Below are 18,232 nucleotides of genomic sequence, written 5' to 3'. Positions count from 1 at the left end.
CGGGAGGAGGAGTTCCTAGAGATGACCGACCTCTACATGTAAATTGGGTGGTCTGTGGCAGATCTCCAAAGTCGCCTCTTTGACCACAAAAGGGGGCAGTGAAGTGGGAGATGGCACGGGCAGGGTGACACTAGGCACACAGACACACAAGATGGCCACTGAGTCATCTGTTGGCCACTTGACACATAAGATGGCTGCTGGACCACAATATGGAGAGAGAGACCAGGGCAAATACAGACACTGCCTAGGGCCACCAGAATGCCAGCATAATGCACTCACAACCCAGTTGATTAGTTTAAGGTGGGTGGGGGAGAGACAACATGTGAGTAACATACACTGCCCGAAGTGTCTGGGTCCAGCCAACACCTTTTATAGAAATGCTAACAACTTAATATGGACTCAATATAGTGTGCTAATAGCCAGGGCTGGAGTAATCGTCCTTCTCAGAAAGAGCGATTAGTGCCCATTTCTACAGCAATGGACTTCCGCGCAGACATTGAAACTGACAATAACTACACTGAAATTAACAAAGGCTGCGGTGGAACTGACAAAGACTGTATCGAAACTATCAACAATTCTGCAATGATTACCACAAACAAACCATGTTACAAAGACAATAATCTCATCACCTATTGATTCACAAGATGCATTTAAGTATCTTGACATATGCTCCGGGTTGAGAGAAGAATCGCAGCTGACCACTGTGCTTTTGGTGTCTTTCTCTCCCTGGAGCTCCGGTATTTCCTCGTGCAATAAACTCTGTCATTGAACCCCGATTCTGACTCTGAGACTGGTGATTTTCCCCAAAACAAAGTGAAATAACGTCCTTCCTAATTGCATCTCAGAGCTGGTGCCAAAATTGGGGCAGCTGGCAACAGACTAGTCAAGCAACAGCTTGACATTATTGTACTCATGATATCGATCCTTACAGACAATGCCTTAAACTCTACCATAAACCGTCCCTCCTAGTGGGACAGGGCATAGCCATCAGAGTTGGCAGCGCAGGCATCTGCACTCAAGATAGAGTTGCCTTGGGAGTGCCCAACATTTTACTCTGGATTCTGTGAAATCTCATGGCATCAGATCCACAGAAACATCCGGCTGATTGCTACCTATCACCTTCTTTTCAGTTAATAATTCAGTGCTGCTCCATGTTGAATACCATTTGGAGGCAACACTGAGGGTAACAAGGGCACAGATTGTACTCTGGTTGAGGGACTTCAATGTCGATCAACAAGAAGACTAACATTCCAGAATTAGTCGTGCCCCTAGCCGATCTGTGCCAGTGCAACTACAATATTGGCTTCCACATAGCTAGTGGAAAATTGCTCAGGTATGTCCTACCCATAAAAAGCAGGACAAATACAACACAGCTAATTACTGTTAATTTCGAACATGAAAACACACACACAATGTCACAATACAACTCTGCAGAGTGATAATGAGCAGAGAAATTAAGATTAAACCCTGTTGTCAAGATTTGATTTACTATTGTCATATGTACCAAGATATACTGAAAAGTGTTGTTTTGCATGCTATTTAGGCAAATCATAATTTACATAAGTACATTAAGTTAATAGAACAGAATGCAAAATATAGTGTTAGAGTTGCAGAGAAGGAGTAGAGAAAGATCAACTCTAATATATGAGAAGTCTGTTCATAAGTCTGATAACAGTGAGGCAGAAGGTGTTCTTGAATCAGTTGATATGTGTTTTCAAACTTCTGTATCTTCTCCCTGATGGAAGAGGGTGTAAGAGAGCATAACTGGGCTGGAAAGGGCTTTATGTTCACTGCTTTCCAGAGGCAGCAGTCAATGGAAGAAAGGCTGGTTTTCATGATGGACTGAGCTGCATGCACAACTGTCTGTAATTTCTTGTGGTCTTGGGCAGAGCAGTTGTCATTCCAAGCTTTGACACATCTGGATAGGGTGCTGTCTACAGTGCATCTGTAAAAATTGATAAGAATCATTATGGACACATTGTGGAATCATTGTGAATTTCCTTAGCCTTCTGAGGAAGTAGAGGCATTGTTGTGCTTTCTTGTCTAGTGCCGACATGATGGACCAAGACAGATTGCTGGTGAGATTAACTCCTAGGAACTTGAAGCACTTGACCATCAAGAGTCCAAAAAAGCAGAAAAAAAGTGACTTGCAGATACAAAAGCTGTCTGCGTCCATAAGTAATAACATCTGAAATATATTTTGACTTAGGCTAACAAGTGCCAAGTAGCATTTGAGCCACACAATTATCATGTAATTTCCAGCTCTAACTATTTAAATCTAAGTATCTCCCTCTGACAATGGATCATTCCCGTCACTGAATCTTCTATCAACATTTTGGCAGTTAGCATTGACTAGAAACAAAACCAGACCAGCCATATAAACACAGGCTATGAGAGCAGCTCAGAGGCTAGGAATTCTGTAGTGAATAATTCGCCTCCCAAATCCTGACTGCCTTGAAAGACAAAGACAAGATTCATGTGTACAACCTGCAAATTTCTCTCCACTCACTATCCTGACTTGGAACTGTTTCATCGGTCCTTCATTCTTGCTGGGTCAAAATCCTGGAACTTTCTCCCAAGCAGCATACCAAAAAGACTGCAGTGGTTCAAGAAGGCAGGTCACTACCACCTTCTCCAGGGCAATAAATGATTGCCCACCTAATGATGCCCACATCCTATGAAGAGCTATTAAATAAAAGCCCTGTGCTTGCAATGAAATGCTGTCATTTTGTGCTTGGCTTCCAATTGTCAAAATGAGCAGTGAAGATAGGAATTAGATGGTGGTAAGAGTGTGTGAGTTGATAAGAAAGAAGTGTGAATTGTGAAAGAGAAAACCTGCAGTGCTGAGTACCTACTGCATATGGACCTGACCCTACTTCTAATCTTGAATGGATGAAGGACAATAGTAACAGTGCTGCTGTTGCAGTGGTGCAGTTACTACCTGGCCAAAGAACAAATCTGCCTGTATCCATCTTCACACACCCAAGTCAATGGCAGTCATTGTATGCACCACAGAAAATAATGAAAAACTAAGTAAACTTGACCATAATGACCACTGCATCTTCTTTACCGTGCCTTGCTCACCACTGCATCCACACATAAATAATTGCATATGTTTTCTATCTTCCAACAATTTTTGTACAGGGACTATGCCTTTAAGGAGCTGCATTATAATGTACGTTACATTTACAATTTTGGCTTTGCATAGCTACATTGTCTGAGCTTTTCATAATTTCATTTTAGTTTGCTGTGGTGTCAACTAGCAATACACAGGCTCTAGCTCTAGGGACATGGATGAAATTACACTCCAGCACTGGTAAAACTTAAATTCAATTAATTAAATCCAGAATTGAAAGCTGGTAATAGTATCAATGAAATTATCATTCACTATCAAAAACAACCATCTGGTCCAACAATGTTCTTTAGAGAAAGAAATCTGCTGTCCTTACCAGGTCTGGCATATATGTGACTCCTGACCCATAGCAATGTGGTTGCCTCTTTGCTGCCCTCTGAAAATGGCGAATGCTGGCCGAGCCAATGATGCCTATATTCCATTAAAGACTTTAAAAATCATAAAATGTCGAACAGAACTTTCAGATCAGGGCCTGAAGTTGCCAGCATCAGACTGAGCCAGTGGATGTCGAAGAGTGTGGTGCTGGAAAAGCACAGCCAGTCAGGCAGCATCCAAGGAACAGGAGAGTCAACATTTTGAACATAAGCTCTTCATCAGAAAGAGGATGAAGAGCTTATGCTCGAAATGTTGACTCTCCTGCTCCTCAGATGCTGCCTGATCGGCTGTGCTTTTCCAGGACCACACTTTTTGACTTTGATCTCCAGCATTTACAGTCCTCATTTTCTCCTGAGCCAGTGGATGCCTTATCATTTGCTCTTTCTGTCAATGGTGTGGAATCCTCTTGGATGATTGAATCAAAACTCTCTTTTGTACTGTCACTTCTTGACTAACATGGCCCAATGGTAAAAAAAAACACATGTAAGATGAACATTTTCTCACGTTTCTCTGAATTGGAATGCGCTGCCTGAAAGATTGGTTTTAGAAAAAAGATTCACCTGTAACTTTCTGGAGGGAATTGAATAAATACTTGAAAGGAAGTAAATTGAATTTTAAGACGAGAAGTTATATCTCCAATAGACAGATATTAGACAATATAGTAAAGTATTAAAAACAGGCTCCTTAAATTAACAGAGAAATAACTAGCTTATTGCAAGAAAAAACATACTCAAGCAAAGATGCAATAATTGCTTACAACTGGTCTAAAACATCCAACTGCTTTTATTGAAAAAGAAAATCTCCAACTTTTGAAAAAGTCTGTTGAGCATTATCCTAAAAATATTTTGAACAAGTAACAGTTAAAGTCGAAAAAAGATTTAAGCATAGATCGTCCAAAATCTCATCAGCTGCCAAAGTCATTGACCAACCAGGTCGTACCCTCTACCTGTCTTCACCTATCCCCACTTCACCATCCCCTTTATCTGCAGCTCCCCTTACACCCACCCACAGTCCTGAAGAAGAGTTACAGTGGAAACATCGACTTCTCCACATCCTGATACTGCGTAGCTTGCTGTGTTCTTCCAGGATCTTGCTTGTCTATCTTGGATTCCAGCATCTGCAGTTCTTTTTTTTTGTCTCTAATTAAGTCGTTTTCCTGACAATCTGTTACCACTGGAGTTTTGGCCTGGATCTGATATGTATTTTTGAATTATCTTCCTCTGGAAATAGTGGCATAGGTTCAGATTTGTTCTTTAAGTTCACTCTATTTGTAGGTTCTGAGGAAGGGTACTTGACCCAAATCATTAACTCGGATTCCTCTCCACAGACCTGCTGAGCATTTCGGTTTTTGGTGATGTGGCTTCCAGTTGAGCTTCAACTGACAAGATCATCTGAGAGGATTTTCAAAGACAGTGAAGACAAACTTACTCCTAACTGTGTGTTCTCAAAACTGACATTCTTTATGCAGTCACATAATGTGTTTTGAGAAAGCAAATTTTAGCCAGACTTAATACACTTTTAATGATAAGCTCCTATGGGATGTTGCTGAACAAAGAGACCTTGGAGTGCAGGTTCCTAGCACCTTCAAAGTAGAGTTGCTGGTACATAAGATAGTGAAGAAGGCGTTTGGTATGCTTTCCTTTGTTGGTAAGAGTATTGAGTACAGGGGTTGGGACGTCATGTTGCGACTGTACAGGATATTGGTTAGGCCACTTTTGGAATATTGCGTGCAATTCTGGTCTCCTGCCTGTCAGAAGAATATTGTGAAACTTGAAAGGGTTCGGAAACGATTTACAAGGATGCTGCCAAGGCTACAGGGAGAGGCTGAACAGGCTGGGGCCGTTTTCCCTGGAGCATCAGAGGCTTTATAGAGGTTTACAAAATCGTGAGGAGCATGGATAGAATAGACAAGGTCTTTTTGCCTGGGGTGAGGGATCCAGAACTAGAGGGCATAGGTTTAGGGCGAGAGGGGAAAGACATAAAAGAGACCTAAGGGGCAACATTTTCACGCAGAAGGTGGTACGTGTTTGGAATGAGCTGCCAGAGGAAGTGGTGGAGGCTGGTACAATTGCAACATTTAAAAGGCATCTGGATGGGTATATGAATAGGAAGGGTTTGGAGGGATATGGGCCGGGTGCTGGCAGGTGGGACTAGATTGGATTGGGATATCTGGTCGGTATGGACGGGTTAGACCGAAGGGTCTGTTTCCATGCTGTACATCTCTATGACTTTTCTCTCCACAGTGTTGCAGAACTGGTATCCTTACTCAAACAGCTGGCTCTTGGTTTTCTGAAGCGTTGATTCCAAAAGCCCAGAAACATGTGCCCAGCCAACTCAAGTCAACAATTTAGATGACAAACCTTCCTAACACCAATCACATGCAGGACATCTTGTAGACTGGTTTGGGGTACGTCGGCTTCAGCTGCGATGCCCTTCCCAGTCGAATAGTTTCCCATTACTCACACTCGACAGGCAATTATAAGGAGGAGGTATGAGAAAGTAAATACATTTCTCACGGTAGAAGAATATACTTATTCTCCGCCTCCAGCGCCACCTGCCTCCATGACGACAACAACAACTCGGCATGGCAACAAGCGCGGCGCCGGAAGTGCATCTGCGTCCTGTCGTCACTTCCTGTTAAGCGCAGAGCTCGAGGTAGGTGGCGGCGGTTGGTGGCTCTCGCGCTTGCAGCTTTTGTTTTTTTTCCTCTCTCTCGCCCCAGCCCCATTCCTTTCTTCATCCCCACCTTTATTAATCCTGACCTTCCTTCCCCACTCCCCTCCTCTTGAAATACTTTGAAGCGTTTGGTTTTCACAGCCGCCGACATGAGCGACACCGAAGAACAAACCTACATCGAAAGGGTGAGTTTTTGTCGAGATATGTGCTATCTTTCTCCAGTGTGTGGGTGCCTTCTCTTGTGTTTTGTGTTCTCCGGGGGGGGGAAGGTGTTTCCTCACCGAAGGTTCTGGACTGGCCCCCTCCCTTTCCTTGAGGGTCCCGCCCTCCCTTTCAGCCTCATTGGCTCCGCCGCCTGCCAGGCCGGCCAATGACGGGGCACGCAGCCCTCCTGTGCGTCTGTGGGCGGGATTGCCATTTGTGATCGCCGCAACCTGTCAATCATCGTCACCACCAATGAGCGGGAGAGGCGGTGCGCCAATGTCTCTCCGATTGGCTCTATGATGCTGGCAATGATAATCGGGAGGTGGGACTTCCGCTCCGCTCCTTCCTGTTGCTATGATGACCATCTCCCACTCACTTTATTTTCAAAAAGTCATTCATGGGGTTTGGGCGAAGTTGGCTCGATCGACATTTATTGCCTGTCCCTAGTTGTCCTTGAGAAGGTGGTGGTGAGCTGCCTTCTTGAAACTGTGGGTTGACCCGGAATGCCATCAAATAGGGTCGTCTCGCTGGAAGCAAACATTTGATGATTGGCACGCTTTTATTTTGGGACTTCTTAAAATTTAAAGCCCAGTGAGGTGTGTGTGGAGGTGGGGGGAGTGGGGTGCTTTGTCTGCTTTGTGTAAGCCTGTGCGTGTGAGAGCTTGGAATGTAGCATGTGATCCACACCTGCCTGCAGCATGGGAATCATGCAGCGAAGGGCTATTCAATGCACCTTTCTGGTTGCAAAGTCTTGGGGCTCTCCATAATCTATCTCCTCTGCCCCCTGGGAGTGGATGCTATGAGTTATAATTTGCAGGTTGGTGGAGCAAAGGGCTTGAGGAGGGACTTGGAAGAGTTCTGGAAGTCTGAGAAACCGGACAACGCTGGAAATGCACACTGCACTTCAAATGGGGGCACCTGAGTGGGGATTTAAACACAGAACTGCAGCCGCTAGTGTATGTTCCTTGTATTTTTATTTTGTGGGGACAGGACTTCCTGCAGTACGTTTATATGTACAGTTTGTGCCAAGCCTTAACAATATATTCTTTCATTAGTTCTTGTGTATATCCACTCCAGCATCCGAAGCTGCCCTTTTTTGGGGGTGGGGTGGTATGCAACGTTATCGCCAGGTAGTGGATGTAAAAGATAGATGTTGACAGTTGGTGAATATAGCTTGTGGGAGTCAGCAAATTAGGCATTCAAGTTGTAATTAATTAAGTTGTCAGTCTGTAGTGAAATTTAAGTGCTCAAATTTATGATTCGGTATGTTCCCCCACCCATAGAATTTTCAACACTTACTGTACCTTGTCTATGTTGCGTATATAATATTTAATCCAATTAATGTAATGGCTTGGTATGAATTTTTTTCACTTTTTGATCCTGCCCTGCACGTATAAAGTAGTTCTTTGCCAGAATTAAAGCTGGGGGAGGGCTACAGATTACAATTCTGCAGATTTGAATTTATTTCTGAAATCAGGTATGATTTGGGGTTAGTGTGCCACGTACCACACTGAACAAACACTGCAGCATGTAATCTTTAACGTTTTAATACTGAAGCTTTGTAATACCATATCTGCTGCAAGGAGCAGTTGCCATAAGTTTTACTGACAAATGTATTTTACCAAATCACTGTGCAAATATTTTTCTCTTTAACCCCCTTTTCCCAAAACCCTGGTGGTATTTAACCGAAGCTACCGACAATAGAAGACAAGGGGGAGGGAGTTCCAAACTGTAAGTAAGATACTAGGGCTCAGCATTAATACTTTCCATTTAAGAATAGTAGTTGCCCATTTTTCTCTGGGGCTTCTGTCTTTCATGCTTTTGTGAAGAGTTGATCTCTGCTGTAAGAGAGCTTTCCCATGCTTGGGAAGGTGCTTACATTCTCCTCTCCCCCTTTTTCACAATGCAGTATAGGTCAAGATTAGGAATTTGTAGCATTGCCTTTTATTTTTGCTCTTGCAAATCGATGTTTTGCTTCCTTTGCAAATAACCCCATTATGCTACATTGCCCTGACAACAACATGGAACCTGGGCAGGCGCTATTCCAAATAATTAAAAAAAACAAAAAAAATCTGATTTAAAGCAGTGCTTTGTACTTCCTTCTGAACATTTGCTTTGAAAAATTTGACTTGTGAATCAAACCAAGCCTAACTATTGTATGAATGCTCCAGAATATGGTTGGGAAATCCTTTTTTGTATTGACCCACTGAGCATGATCTAATTTTGGTCAGACCCTGTTCATCATATGTCTGGAAGTTTGTTTTTTTTGTTATCCTGCATTTAGAGAGGCTTAAATGTTGGCACTCTCCCTAAAGTGTTTGTCAGAGCACCTGTTATTTTACATTTATTAGTAGTGTCACTGACATTGATGAGGGAAGAGTCCCAAGACAAAAAGAAGATAGAAGCATTAAAGGTTCGTTATTTTTATTTACATACTGTGCTATAGGTTGATTTTAATTTTAAGGTTTTCAGTATTTGTGCTTTTTGATTATTGCAATATGTGGCTATTAATGACTATTTACTCACCAAAGCCACCTAGTTGAGTTAATTAAATTTGGTTTCTTCGAGGTCATCGTGTTCACTGACACATGGGCAAATTGCCTGAATCCTGGTTCAAAAAACATGTAGAGTGCAGTTTAAGAACGTGCATGGAATAACTTTGGTACTGATACTGGACTACAAGCAATTCCAATTTGAACTTGATTGCTCTGCTTGTAAACTTTTAATTAATAATACAAATGCTGGAAATCTTTGAAAATAGAAAATGGTGGAAGCATACAGTAGATCAACTGTCTTCTGGGAATAAAATATTGATGTTTATAGATGGAACTCTTTGTTAGAACTGATTAAATCTGAATTTTAATGAAAGTTTGTCTGCAGTGTCAGCCACCTTTCTCTTTCAGAAACTATCTGATCTATTCAAAACCATTATTTGCTGTGTTCATTTTATGGACAGTGTATTGGACTTCTTGTCAATATCAGCTGCTGATTTATCATGCCTCAGTCAAATTCTGTGTTTATTGCACAGAATCTTTTACCAGTGTTTGATCGCATTCTGCAACCCCTTTTTATCATTTTAGTTACTACATTCTAGAATATTGTCTATTCACCTGTCTCACTGAAGTGCATAGAACTATGAAGTCATTTGCACTAGTTAGTGTGATATGTTCCTAGATTTTATGCTTTGTCAGAAGAAAGGTTATGTTTATTCTTGTAAAATACTGTATTATTTGAAGAGATCAGCAGTGATAGTAATGGGAATCCTTAGGTTTTTTTTCCTGTACTTTGTAATATGCTTGTCATTTGCATGTTAGTGAGAGGATGCAGTCAGATTGATCATTTTTGAGCATTTTGGGACAATGTATTCAGAGTGCATGTCCCATACAGGGAGAAAATGCAAAAACATGGGCCGGAGGGTGTTTTTATATAAAAAAATCTGAAATAAAGCCAAGATGCTAAAAATGGAAGTGTTAGGAAGCATCTGCAAATAAACTATCATATTTCAAGACTGAGGTGGTAAGTACTTATGAAGATCAGAACATGAAGAAAGCTGGACAGAATTAGCAGTCAGGCATGTTGTCGTAGGTAGAAAGAATGACTTGATAAAATGTGAATCAACGTGCAGTTATTGAAATTGATTCCCATTCCTGGTCCAGTACAGTTTATCCTTGCTTTTGTTAAATAGTCACATTTTCACTTCTGCCCACAAAGCTCAAAGCATGTATTGTCTTTGCCCAACAAGACTCCATAATCTTCGCGCTGACATGAGCAACCATGGCTACTTAATTGTATATTTGAGACAACTAAAATAAAGAATTGAGGTTTTTCTGCACTTGATATATTAATTTTAGTTAAAACACTGGAATAATGCTAAAGATGTGCGGCAGGCAATAGAACATGCTGATAATAGCCCCTGATCAAAATCTTTCAACAATTTGTGAACAAAGTATTTAAAAGTTGCTCGTAACTTTTTTTTTAACATGAGGATAGGTAATACGAAATTTTTTGCCTGCACTGGAGGTAGGTGGAACATGTTTGAGGCTTTTATCTGCAATGGGATGTGCAGCTCTGTCTCCAAGAAGTGATGTTGGGAGAGAACATTTCGGAAAAATTTAGCCAATGTCTTGGGAAAAAGAGAGATCGGTTCTTCAATGGAGAATTTTTAACATTTTAAGGAACAGTTTTAGTTCCTCAGCAGGTGACACCAGTTTCTTAGATACCAGTTAAAGAAAATGTAATTCTTCCTCATTGACTGGAGGTAACAGCATTGTTTGTTCTCAGGAAGCAAATGAGCCGATCCTCTAAGACTACCTCTGCCTTTGTAGTGACGTTGATTAGATTAGATTCCCTACAGTGTGGAAACAGGCCCTTCAGCCCAGCAAGTCCACACCAATCCTCCAAAGACCAACCCACCCATTTACCCCGACTAATGTACCTAACACTATGAGCAATTTAGTGTGGCCAATTCACCCCTAACCTGCACATCTTTGGATTGTGGGAGGAAACCCACGCAGACACTGAGAGAATGTGCAAACAAGGTGGGAATCAAACCCGGGTCCCTGGCACTGAGAGGCAGCAGTGCTAACCACTGAGCCACCATGCCACCCTTGATCTTTTCTCTAGTTTCTCTCAAGTCTCCCCTCAAGCTTTCTCCCAGTTAATCTGGAGGCCTACCACCTCCTCCCTCAAATCTGTTCCCAGTAAATTGCTGATTATCCTTATTTATTTCCTGGCGCCAGTTTAACTGATACTCTGACGTTAGTTCTCACTCTTTTGCTGTTTCAAATCTGTCATTAGCACTCTTTTATAAAAGTAACCCATAATTCCTTCATTCTTGAAAGGCCTGTCTCCAACTTCCTTTTGTTTAGGCACCTTGAATTAATTGCCATCTGTCAAATTCTTTCACATCCTCCCTGGGACTTCATCTTTGAACCCTTACCTTGGTGCTAAACCGGCTATCACTTGTGATTTTAACAGCTTTGATAGTGACAAAAGAAAAATATCTCCTCTTTGAAAAACGGCTACAGCATGAGATGAGGTAATGTGATTCACTGCCTATACTGGTTGAAAAAGAACTATTGTATTCATCCTGTTTGGTAAGTAGCCTTGTAGGTTCAACACTTCAAATGAATATCCAAGTATCTTTCACATGAAAGGGGTATTTATTTATGCCCCCATTATACTTTCAGAGAGTGTTCCATTCCCTTTAGAGAGAATAGTTTCCTGAACTCCTTTGTAATTCTTCTGTTAATGTCTTGCTTGTAAATCTACCTCCTTTAATGAGGGGGACAGGAACGACATGGAGTAATCTAGCTGTGGCTTAGCTAGTCCTTTATATAGTATAAAGATAATGTCCCTGTTTCTATTCTCTTTCGTGTTTCGGTCATCCGATTTGGTATCGTAACCAATTTGTCCACATTGCTCAAGATGGGCAGATAGGAATGCACTCTTAAGCTCATTCTACTTCAGTATTTGATTATCTGGCTCTTTTATTATGTATTCCTTTGCTTCATTTGCACTCCCCAGGTGCATTACTTAACACTGCTGATTTGAATTGGATTTTCCACTTTTCTGTCCACCTTTAATATCAACATTTTTCAGCTTGCTTCTTTGCTGTCCACTTGCAACCAGATGTGTTTGCAAATTTCTTAATTATGCTGCTGGTAGTAAGACTTGAATCACTGATGTCATAAAAAGCAGGCAACCTAGTATTGAGGAACCTCATTGGAGACAGCCTTCCTGCCATGGAACACCCACTGACCATTAACTTCTGAGACCATTCTTGATCCACCTTTTACCCTTGGATCCTGTGTGCTCTTTTTTTTCCAACCAGTCTGTCATATGGCTTTCTGAAAATTGTGTGGATCATATGAGTATCTTTGATTCATTGGCCCTCGTTACCTTCTCAAAAGCTTGTATTAGGTTAGGCACTATTTTCCCACAGCAAATCCATTTGTCTTTTATTTTTTACTTTCTGAATGATGATCTGGGCTGTCTCAGAATTTTGCCAATAATTCCAACACAGCATGGGTTAAATGGCCTGTAATTACTTGGACTTTGTTTGGGGCTTTCCTTTCCTCCCTTCTTAGTATGCAGACTTCCAGCAACATGCTGGAGCCACAGGCTGGGTGCGTCATGATTTGGAGATGCTGGTGTTGGACTGGGGTGTACAAAGTTTAAAAATCACACAACACCAGGTTATAGTCCAACAGGTTTAATTGGAAGCACGCTAGCTTTTGGAGCGACGCTCCTTCGGAGCGACAATCACCTGATGAAGGAGCGTCGTTCTGACAGCTAGTGTGCTTCCAATTAAACCTGTTGGACTATAACCTGGTTTTGTGTGATTTTTAACTGGGCAAATAAGGTTTGGAGTCTTTGTTATTTTCTTCGTTCTCTTGGCCCCTAACATATTTATCTACTTTGAGTTTGCTAAAGTCCTTTGTATTGTTCCTTTTGCTATATTTATCCAATTCTAATATTTTGCAAGCATTCTTGTACAACGATTTCATTGTCCACCTTTTTCATCAAGACTGATCTGAACCATGATCCTGTCAATCTACCACCATACCCAGGTTAATTTTTTGTTTAAAAAGTATCTTTGGCAGTTACAAGCCCTCAGGATCTGACGTAAGCTTTTGTTCTTTGACTCGTCCTACTTTTTACGCTTTTGAGAATTTGTCGTACAGGGGACGTCTGAATTTCAGAGTCCTGTCCTGTCTTTGAAAGGACCATGTTTATTTTGAAGCCCCTTTATCTCCTTCAATGCCACTACTTTTGATACTTTTAATAGTGTGTTAAGTGCAATTTTGCTGAATCACGCTTTGACTTAGCAAAAATCCGAATTTCCAAATTTGGAATTTTTTTTGAGTAATTGTTAGTTGATCTTTATTCTTTTCCATAATTATGTTGTATCTATCAGAATCATTACCACTACCGTGAAGATACTCTCCCGTTGGTACTTTTCCACCATTCCCTAGAACTGCCGCTTTTTCCTGGTTCAAAATAGTTCCACTGAATGCAATAAGAATTTGATATACATTTTAACATTGATTTTATCGCAGTTAATATTCTGGTTGTTTAAATGTACTATTTACTGCCTAATGGCACTGCATACCTTTGCAACTTTGCTTACGTACTTGCTCTTCTATCTCCCCTGAGGTTTTTTGGGGGGTTGTGGGGTGGTGGCTCCCAATGGTGTGACAGCCCCATTTCTGCTCTTCTCTTCAATCTGCATTTGATGACCTATCTGGCTTATCATTCCTTCTCAGTGCTGTAATTGTTTGTTTATCCAGTATTACAATCCACCCACTGTACCCTTTCTGAAAACCCTGTGATTGGGAATGTTCATGTGCCATCTCTGCCTTGCCATGTTTCAGTAATAAATCATCTTGTCATAATCTGGTATTGTAGGTGGTATGGAAGGTGCTAGCTATGAAGAGAGGGTGAGGAGGTTAGGTTTGTTTTCATTAGAGGGGGGACCTGATTGAGGCCTACAAAATCACGAAGGGTATAGACAGGGTATATAGAGATAAGCTTTTTTCCCCAGGGTGAACGATTCAACAATGAGAGGTCACGCTTTCAAGGTGAGAGGTGAAAAGTTTTAAGGGCGAATACATGCGGGCAAGTACTTTACACAGGGTGGTGGGTGTCTGAAATGCTTTGCCAGCAGAGGTGGTAGAGGCAAGCACGGTTGATTCATTTAAGATGCGTCTGGACAGATGCATGAGTAGGTGGGAAGCAGAGGGATACGGATGCTTAGGAATTGGGCAACAGATTTAGACAGTAGATTTTGATTGGCTCAGGCTTGGAGGGCTGAAGGGCCTGTTCCTGGGCTGTAAAGTTTCTTTGTTTGTTCTTTAATCCTGTGTTCTACTTAGCCTATTAAACAGGCTCCTTGTGTTGTAGCCTTTTGAAACATATATTTTAATGCAAATAATGACTTGGATAATTCAAGTGAAGTTTAGTTTGCAACAACAAATTTAAGCAAGTTTCACAGCTGTTAAAATGCTTAGAAATCTGTAGCAAGGTCAGTAACATCATAGTGTCAGCAGAGGTAACATATTTAAGTCATTGAGCTTTGTATTAATATTTATCGTCTCATTTTAGTTTGAAAACCACAGGCACACTAATTAGGTGAAATCTGATTTTGAAGCTATAATATTTGTTAATGCTTTATCTGTCAGTTCAGTCCATTCGTACTTTAGTTAATTTAAAATTGGTGTCACGATTGCCACTACTAAGAATAAACCTAACACCAAATAGTTTGGTAGGGCAAACCAGCATGCGCTGTCCACGTATAGAATGTACAGTCAATTTCTTATACTTGTCCTTCTATCAGAAACAGCTTTGCATTTTACACATAAGCAAACTGCCTACCTGCATGATACTCAATTGATCTTTATAATGGGGTGCATTTCCAGATAGTCTGCTTGTTTTACAGAAGCTTGTAGAAGTATTTGGTTGATACTTAACAAGGTGGTGCTCAGAATTGCTTCTTTGTTGCTTAGATCTGTTGTTTTAGACAATACCTTACACTGAAGGTTATCTGATCTAACTCCTGTTTCCTTTTATTAAATTTCCAATACTTCAGCAAAGAAAAAATACACATACCTGGCCAGTTTGACTGATAGGCATGTCACCTAGTGGTTGGCATAGCAAGACTATTACAATGGATACATTTTGATAATAACATCTAAGCAAACATGGAAACAAACTAAAAAGTGTGGTCTGGCTGACTTGGCATGTCTTATTTTCATATGACACCTTTACTATCCCTATATTTATTTCTGTTACTACATAGGTCAAGTATCTAGTTTGATTAATCACCAGTATGGCCTAGAACTAGGGGGCATAGTCTTAAGAATTAGAACCAGACCATTCAGGAGTACTTTACATATAAAGAATGGTAGATGTTTGGAATTGCTCCACAAATGGCAATGGATATTGGATCAGTTCATTTTAAATCTGAGATTTTTTTGAGAAGCACAGTTATCAAGGGGTATGTGCCAAAGGCAGGTATGTGGAGTTAGGCCCTGGAATAGTCATGCTCTCGTTGAATGGTGGAACAAGCTGAAGGGCCTACTCCTGTTCCAGTGGTCAGAAAAGTTAGTCAGGGAATGTTAAAGCTTTGTCTTCTGACTAATATTGGTACACACTTGAAGAAACAATTTTTTACATGGCCAAGTTATGCTGTGTGCAGTGCATTAAATGATGGCACCGATTTCTAATACTAGATCAAAATTCAGTAAATTGAGAGCTTTCTAATTAACTCATTCAGAGATGTTCAACACTTGAAGAACATGTGGGACCTGAAGCTGGTCCTCCTTCCCCAGAAGTATTGGCACTACCATCACTTCTCAAAGCCCCATCTCGCCCACTGCAAATTGTGAAAGTTTTTAACAGTTTGAAAAGTCTGCTGTGGATTAGCTGCTTTCTTTAATATTCAAGCAATTCATATCTGTTGAAAGGCTTTGCCCATCAAATCAGAAACATTAGTAAAACCTACTAATACTACATATTTATACAATTGACTCATCCATTGAAAGGTGATAGCTAGTTTATATCCAGTTTGTTGTCAGCAATAGTAAAAACAGAAAATGCTAGAAATACTTGGCCAGTGAGGCAGCATCTGTGGAGAGAGAGCAGTCTGGTTAAATTTCTGGTCAGTGATTTCACTGAAAGGTTATAGATCTGAATCATCAGTTATCTATCTCTCTCTTCATACTTGTGCCTGTGCTGCTGAATCTTCCAGCATATTCTATTTTTTTATTTCAGATTTCCAGCATCTGCAGTGGTTTATGTTAGATTCCAGAGAAAGAGGGTTTATATTTGATGTGTACTCTGATCAAATCTGTCCTTAGGGTAACTGTTTACATGCCAATCCTATGGCCTACTATGTGTTAGCTTTTTTTGGTAAACCGCAGATTTTTGTTCCTTGCATTTCAGTCAATTTAAAGAAGTTTACAGTGGTTCTGCCAGACAAGTCAACAAGCTGGTCCATAACCAGTGTTTTACCTATTGGAATAAGTGAAAATTTGGGCCTCAAATCCAAACTAATTTGAAGTTGGGCTGCTTTTCTAGGTGGTCCTAAGTTTAAAACAGTGGAATTCAAGTTGGCCCAATGTGTTGATTTTTCATTCCCATCCACCTTCCCTCCCTGGGAACCATCTTTGGATGAAATTGGATCTGATCGAACTTCATGAACTTGATTTTGTTGAGATCAAGGAATTGTTTCAAGAGTTTGAATATCTAGTCCCCCAGTGTGAAGAAGTCAACTCATTTCAGTTAATTTATTCATCAACCTCTTCTCTGGCACACTGTCCAGGGGCTTCCCGCACAACGTACATGGCTGAAGTAAAATTGATGTGTCAAGTTGGTTACCTAACTTCCAAACAAAAATTTAATATACAACTATTTTCTTGTGTTTTTCATTCACAGAATTCTGCACAGATATGAAATCTTGACTGTGCAAGTAAGAAAATAGGGCATACCTAAACAGGGTGAAGGCTTTGGAGATGTGCTAAATTTGTCCTTAGTTTTTGATGGTGAAAAGGTTGCATCAGTTTACCCTATGGCCACTACAGTCAATATTGGACTGCATGATCGGTGTTTTTCTAAGCTGTCTCTTCAGTGACAAGTTAATTCCAAGGTGAATGCTGAGAGGGAGTGACACAGGCTTTCTCTGTTGGTGCCGTGAAGATCCATTTCAATGAATAATCTGTCCAGCTGAAATGAGTTATCTTTCTTCAGCTTAAACTGTGGCTAACGGGTTTTTAACATTTCAGCATTGTGTGCGCGTCTCCAGGTAAGAAACAAATGGGATAGGAGATTAGGAAATGGTGAGTATCAGTTCCCCCCCTGTGTTTACATTTGACCATTTTGCTGATGTGTCCTGGCATGAGGTTCTAGTTCATGTAGGAGCACTTGACTCCAAGTTGCAAGGTCGAGACAGAGTCTGAGTTGCCAGTCAATCCAGATCACATAATTCAGTTGAAGTTGTACTTCAAACTTGCTGATCAGAGTGAAGTTGACAGCTGCTGTGGGGAAGCCCAATCCCAGATTAGTTCCACTGGAAGATGAATGAATGGTGAGACGTAAATCACATCAGAACAGTAGCTGAGGTGATACCATTGCAAAGATAATTATTGCAATTGCGGACCTTCCAAGTATGAGAATTTTGGGTCACTGAGTTTGTAACTGAGTAGTCAAGTGTTTGGGCCCTTGTTGCTTAGTTAATAATCCTGCCTATAGCTATTACTGGTGTCAGCTAGCTGGCATAGTTTTATTTCCTGTAACTACAGTTGTTGCAGATGAGAATCTTTTGAAAAGTTTCACTGGTAACTGGCTAATCTCAGCACAGGTTTTCTCTGCAATTACATGCCTCATCCTGTTCTTTTTTTGTTAAGGTTAATATTCATGAAGAAAAGAAATGTGGAAGAAGTCAATTGACAAGTTTTGTGTAATAATTGAAGCTCAGGAATAAGTGAAGCTGAATTGGGGAAAAAAAAGAATGCATGCTAAAAAAAAAGACACGAAGTCCCACAAATAGAATGTGTGCAGTGTGTGAAGTGGGAAGATGAACCAAGTGAGAATTTGAAACTGAAGAATGAAGAAAAGAAATAGAATGAAGTTAAGATCAGAAGTATCTGGAATCAGAAAGCACTACGCTAAGTAATTTCTAGTCTGTTTATGTGTACGTGCGGGGCTTGCGGTAGCTTATGACACCTTGAGTGAAAGTTCATCCAAGGTACTTTATATTTTTGAAATTTGGTTATAGTAAGTGAGCATGAAGACACATTTAGCTTCTCAAATACTTTTACCTATCAGAATTACCTTTTGAATCAA

At 40.7% G+C, this 18,232-nt stretch overlaps 1 protein-coding gene across 10 annotated transcripts in view; it reads left to right on the top strand.

The window, feature by feature from the left end:
* The first annotated feature begins 6,163 nt into the window (after nucleotides 1–6,163).
* Nucleotides 6,164–18,232, top strand: part of tra2b (transformer 2 beta homolog) — a 34,955-nt gene continuing 22,886 nt past the window's right edge. The window contains exons 1-3 of one of the 10 annotated variants that reach the window (XM_072578693.1): nucleotides 6,164–6,369; nucleotides 8,080–8,119; nucleotides 8,740–8,801. In XM_072578693.1, the coding sequence (XP_072434794.1) occupies nucleotides 6,334–6,369; nucleotides 8,080–8,119; nucleotides 8,740–8,801 (138 nt within the window). In that variant the 5' untranslated portion in view covers nucleotides 6,164–6,333. Of the gene's footprint in view, nucleotides 6,370–7,441; nucleotides 8,120–8,739; nucleotides 8,802–12,646; nucleotides 18,059–18,232 lie in introns of those variants that run through there. The other 9 variants (XM_072578691.1, XM_072578696.1, XM_072578699.1 and 6 more) reach the window with 9 other exon arrangements.

This window comes from Chiloscyllium punctatum, chromosome 10 (genome assembly GCF_047496795.1).
Source record: "Chiloscyllium punctatum isolate Juve2018m chromosome 10, sChiPun1.3, whole genome shotgun sequence".
Lineage (NCBI taxonomy): Eukaryota > Metazoa > Chordata > Chondrichthyes > Orectolobiformes > Hemiscylliidae > Chiloscyllium > Chiloscyllium punctatum.
Note: the sequence above shows the minus strand (reverse complement) of the source record. Positions and strands in the feature narration are given on the sequence as shown.